Raw genomic sequence first — 4879 nt, 5'->3', positions numbered from 1 at the left:
ATGAATAAGGCTGACCCAGACAACCAATTGTAGCACCTTATCAGCTTCCTAACGACCCCATGGGCCTATAAATCTGTGGGAGTGAGCCACACATTCCCACTGCTCACAGAGCCTGCTGCCTGGGACCCTCTCCTGCTGCTGCCTGGGACACTCTCCTGCTGCTGCCTGAGACCCTCTCCTGCTGCTGCCTGGGACCCTCTCCTGCTGCTGCCTGAGACCCTCTCCTGCTGCTGCCTGGGACCCTCTCCTGCTGCTGCCTGGGACCCTCTCCTGCTGCTGCCTGAGACCCTCTCCTGCTGCTGCCTGGGACCCTCTCCTGCTGCTGCCTGGGACACTCTCCTGCTGCTGCCTGAGACCCTCTCCTGCTGCTGCCTGGGACCCTCTCCTGCTGCTGCCTGGGACCCTCTCCTGCTGCTGCCTGAGACCCTCTCCTGCTGCTGCCTGGGACCCTCTCCTGCTGCTGCCTGGGACACTCTCCTGCTGCTGCCTGAGACCCTCTCCTGCTGCTGCCTGGGACCCTCTCCTGCTGCTGCCTGAGACCCTCTCCTGCTGCTGCCTGAGACCCTCTCCTGCTGCTGCCTGAGACCCTCTCCTGCTGCTGCCTGGGACCCTCTCCTGCTGCTCACAGAGCCTGCTGCCTGGGACACCTCACAACTCACTTCCGCCACAGGTCTGCCATATCCACAGGGATGTCAAGAACAGATAAGATCCGTGCCAGTCCATTCACGAGTGAGGAGCTGGATGTCCTTGTGAACGAGGTGCTGGCACAGTACCCACGGCTGTTTGGTGGCCCCAATGTCGTGGTAAGTCACCATGTAGGGAGCTGTAGGGCAAGGTGGTGTCAGACGTGTATTCATGATGCAGCTGTATGTTATTTTGGATGTGTGGTGCTGACAAACACTGACAGACAAGATGTTTGCAGGTGGTGGGAGTGTGTGTTTTGCATTATGACTCTGTCCTAGGCCAATACTTGTATGTGTGAGTGGGATGTGCTACTTTTTGGGGCAGACATGACCAACGGTTGTTTGCCTTGTAGCTGGTTGGACAGTGTCCGCTTGTGATGTACTTTCAGGGTGCCCCTGTAGTCATAGTCAGTGTGCCCCACAGAGTAGGTTCAGTGGCTGCCCTTCCAAAGTTTGTCCATCAGCCAACTTACATGCTACAGTTGCTGCACACTGATTAGTGGATATGCCACATCAATGCCCTGTACAATTTATGATTTATACAGTGCTGTCGATGCATTTGTGTTGAATCATCATTCTTCAGTGTGATAATCATGGAGACTACGAAGCTCAATGTGTGCATGCATTCACTAATGTTTATGCCATGCAGAGTGGCCTTGTGAGGGTACCCCCAGTTCTGGAGGGAGGGGGGTCACTGTGCGTCCTGATTCAGTGTCTGGCTGCTGTACTGATAGATGCTGACATATGACAATGTGTAAATGTTCATTAGTCCTTCTTTACTCTCATACCTGCAGCTCAAAGTACACCAACGTAAGGCTGTCTGGAGGGCCATAGCAGCAAAGGTGCGAGCCCTGGGGGTATCAAACAGACGACACACACACTGTCACAAGAGGTGGGACGACATCAGCCGGCTGGCTAAGCAAGTGGCAGAGATGAAGTTGGGGATGGTACCACGCACAGGGCGTGTGGCACGCCGCACCATGACTCCGCTGATGGCACGCATACTGGCAGTGACCTATCCAGACCTGGATGCACGTCTGAAGGGGCTTCAGCAGCAAGACAGCGATGGTGAGTATCCGGGGAGGGAGAGTTTGTCTGGGAGTGGATGCATGTGTAGAGTGCCTGTGTCTGCGGTGACACATGTGATGTGCGTGTGCTGCCATGCTGTGATATGTGATGTGAGTGGCAACTGTGATGTGTGTCTGTATGAGGCATTGGCCCACCATGGCCTTACTCTGCATCTCCTGGCTGCAGTTTTCAGTCCTTGACATATATTTTGTTGTCCACATGGTCACTCTTCTTTGTGATGGTGGGTGTAGTCCCTATTATGCTGTACAGCTGTGTCCACTTAATGAGTGTTACACCATGTCAGTGTACTTTGCATGCACCTGCATGGTAGTGGCCCACACATCTGACAACAATGTGAACCCACATTGGCACATGGTGATTGTAATGGCCTATTTGACAATGTGGCATGTGTAGACAAAACAGGTGTGTGTATTCCCCTCTGGATCCCTTTAGGCTCTGGAAGTGGTGATGTTAGTTGTGGCTACATCATGTCCGTGGGGCAGGTCCATGTGGGCTAGGGGAACACCATCCATGGGCAGGGTGTAGTGCTGTGTGTCATCGACATTGGTCCACTCCTGCCTGTTTGTCCGCATGACAGGCTCAGTTGTGGTGTAACTGGTGTGTAGCAGCACAATGATTTGAGGGTGTGATGGTTACCATGTAGCTCTAGGCCTCTCATGTGCTGCATTGCTCTGATATCGTGTGACCAGACTATGACACTTATACAACCATGTTCCTGTCACTAATGCAGATTCGGAAGACACCACGGCGGAACATGATCCTGAAAGTGGTGGGGAGACCAGCACGACAGCGGCAGCAGAGCAGGGTGAGACGGAGCAAAGTGACACTGACCACACCAGCGCTACTGAGGGTGACAGGAGTATGCATGAGGAATCTGTGGCTGAGACACAGAGTACCACTTCATCTGATGGCAGGGGGGATGAGTCCCTGTTAGCAGCCACAGGGGATGGGGACTCTGCTGCTGCATCTGACTACCAACGGCCACTGCCCACCCTCCCATCCACTTCCTCTGGGGCTGGCCGTATCCGTGTCACTAAGAGGGGACGTGTGACATTCACACATGGCACCGCAGCACCTGCACCTGTCCCCCCTGCTGCCCTCAGTGCAGAGTGCGTAGAGCTCCTGCGCCAACTTTGCGTGGGCCAGACCGCCCTGCTGAATGCCTTCAGTGCCCACGATTACAAAATAGGGCAGGTTCTGGCATTCATGGAGGGCATACACTCTGACGTGGGTGGCCTACATCGTACACTCCTGTCATTGTCAGGTACAGTGACGTCAGCCCTCCAACATGCCCCCTTTGCAACTCAGGTGCCTGTGACGTCCACCCAGTCAGTGGCCACATCAGATGACAGTGAGCACTTGGGACATACATCAAGTAAACGTTACAACACTAGGAGCACAGCTCAGACCCAAAGCAAACAATCCCGTCCACAGACTCCATCCCCAAAGAAGGGCAGGGACCCCCCAATATGCACAGACCAGGTGGAGTCACAGAAGAGCAAGGCCAGAACAACATTGTGTCAGACTTCAGGCTCACATGCTGCTGAGCCATCACCAGATATTGACTCTGCTATGCCCACAGAGGATGTGTGGGATGTCATTACTACACCTGGGGTGAACACAGGGACACACCCACCTACCACATCAACCCCAGAACAAAGTACAGCGAGGCAGGTGGAGGGAAGCCCTGCTGTGACCAGCCCAGTCATTGTGGCAAAGAAGGGCAGTGTAGTGGCCATCCCTGGCAAGAAGGGACAGGAGGGCAGTGTAGTGGCCATCCCTGGCAAGAAGGGACAGGAGGGCAGTGTAGTGGCCATCCCTGGCAAGAAGGGACAGGAGGGCAGTGTAGTGGCCATCCCTGGCAAGAAGGGACAGGAGGGCAGTGTAGTGGCCATCCCTGGCAAGAAGGGACAGGAGGGCAGTGTAGTGGCCATCCCTGGCAAGAAGGGACAGGAGGGCAGTGTAGTGGCCATCCCTGGGGTAAGTGGGAAGGTGGTCACTGTGGGGGGTACACCTTCCAGAGAGGCTAAAGTGGCCCGGAGGCGTAGCCAGCACAAGCGTACTGCAGGATCAAGCACTTCTCCAGAGGGAGTGGCAGTGTCTGCCCCTGAAGTGGAACAGTTGGGGGGTGTGCAGGTGGTGTCAACGCCACTTCCCATCAACCCCATGACAGGGAAGCAAATTCATATTCCTAAGAAGTGGAAGGGCACCCCTCCAACCTCTCCCACCCACACTGTGTCAAGGGCGTGCATGACTCCACCTCCACGTGCCACGGTGCCACCTGGTCCGCACAGCCCTCCACCTTGCAGGCCCTCTGTTATAGCCACACCACATGTCCCTCTGTCACACCAGTCAAGTCGACCTGCAGTCCCTGACACACAGCCAGGTTCCACTCCACATGACAGCCAGGAGTGAGTTGTCAACACCCTCAGACGCCTGTGCCACACATAGGTGTGCTACAGTACACCATTGTTAGCGATGTGGGTGTGTTCCAGGGCCTGTTGCTCTGATGTGCTGTACCCTGCCCTGCCAAGGACACTGGGCCTGTTGCTCTGATGTGCTCTCCCCTGCCAAGGACTCTGGGCCTGTTGCTCTGATGTGCTCTCCCCTGCCAAGGACTCTGGGCCTGTTGCTCTGATGTGCTCTCCCCTGCCAAGGACTCTGGGCCTGTTGCTCTGATGTGCTGTACCCTGCCCTGCCAAGGACACTGGGCCTGTTGCTCTGATGTGCTCTCCCCTGCCAAGGACTCTGGGCCTGTTGCTCTGATGTGCTGTACCCTGCCCTGCCAAGGACACTGGGCCTGTTGCTCTGATGTGCTCTCCCCTGCCAAGGACTCTGGGCCTGTTGCTCTGATGTGCTCTCCCCTGCCAAGGACTCTGGGCCTGTTGCTCTGATGTGCTCTCCCCTGCCAAGGACTCTGGGCCTGTTGCTCTGATGTGCTGTACCCTGCCCTGCCAAGGACACTGGGCCTGTTGCTCTGATGTGCTGTACCCTGCCCTGCCAAGGACACTGGGCCTGTTGCTCTGATGTGCTGTACCCTGCCCTGCCAAGGACACTGGGCCTGTTGCTCTGATGTGCTGTACCCTGCCCTGCCAAGGACACTGGGC

General features: G+C 56.0%; 1 protein-coding gene across 1 annotated transcript; it reads left to right on the top strand.

Annotated features, from left to right (window-relative positions):
* The first annotated feature begins 1196 nt into the window (after nt 1–1196).
* Nucleotides 1197–4234, top strand: LOC147732855 (uncharacterized). Its single transcript, XM_086958873.1, has 2 exons — nt 1197–1751; nt 2503–4234. The coding sequence occupies exons 1-2, from the start codon at nt 1442–1444 to the stop codon at nt 4185–4187; spliced, it is 1995 nt and encodes a 664-aa protein (XP_086814999.1). The 5' UTR covers nt 1197–1441; the 3' UTR covers nt 4188–4234.
* Nucleotides 4235–4879: the final 645 nt, after the last annotated feature.

Source organism: Lissotriton vulgaris, chromosome 2_1 (genome assembly GCF_964263255.1).
Source record: "Lissotriton vulgaris chromosome 2_1, aLisVul1.2, whole genome shotgun sequence".
Taxonomy (NCBI): Eukaryota; Metazoa; Chordata; class Amphibia; order Caudata; family Salamandridae; genus Lissotriton; species Lissotriton vulgaris.
This window is presented reverse-complemented; position numbering and strand designations above follow the sequence as displayed.

Bases quoted from the DNA above. Each gene is read 5' to 3' on its own strand.
- LOC147732855 (XM_086958873.1), top strand. From the start codon at position 1,442: ATGTTCATTAGTCCTTCTTTACTCTCATACCTGCAGCTCAAAGTACAC. The intron at 1,752-2,502 runs GTGAGTATCCGG...TCACTAATGCAG, and splicing joins TCAGCAGCAAGACAGCGATG to ATTCGGAAGACACCACGGCG.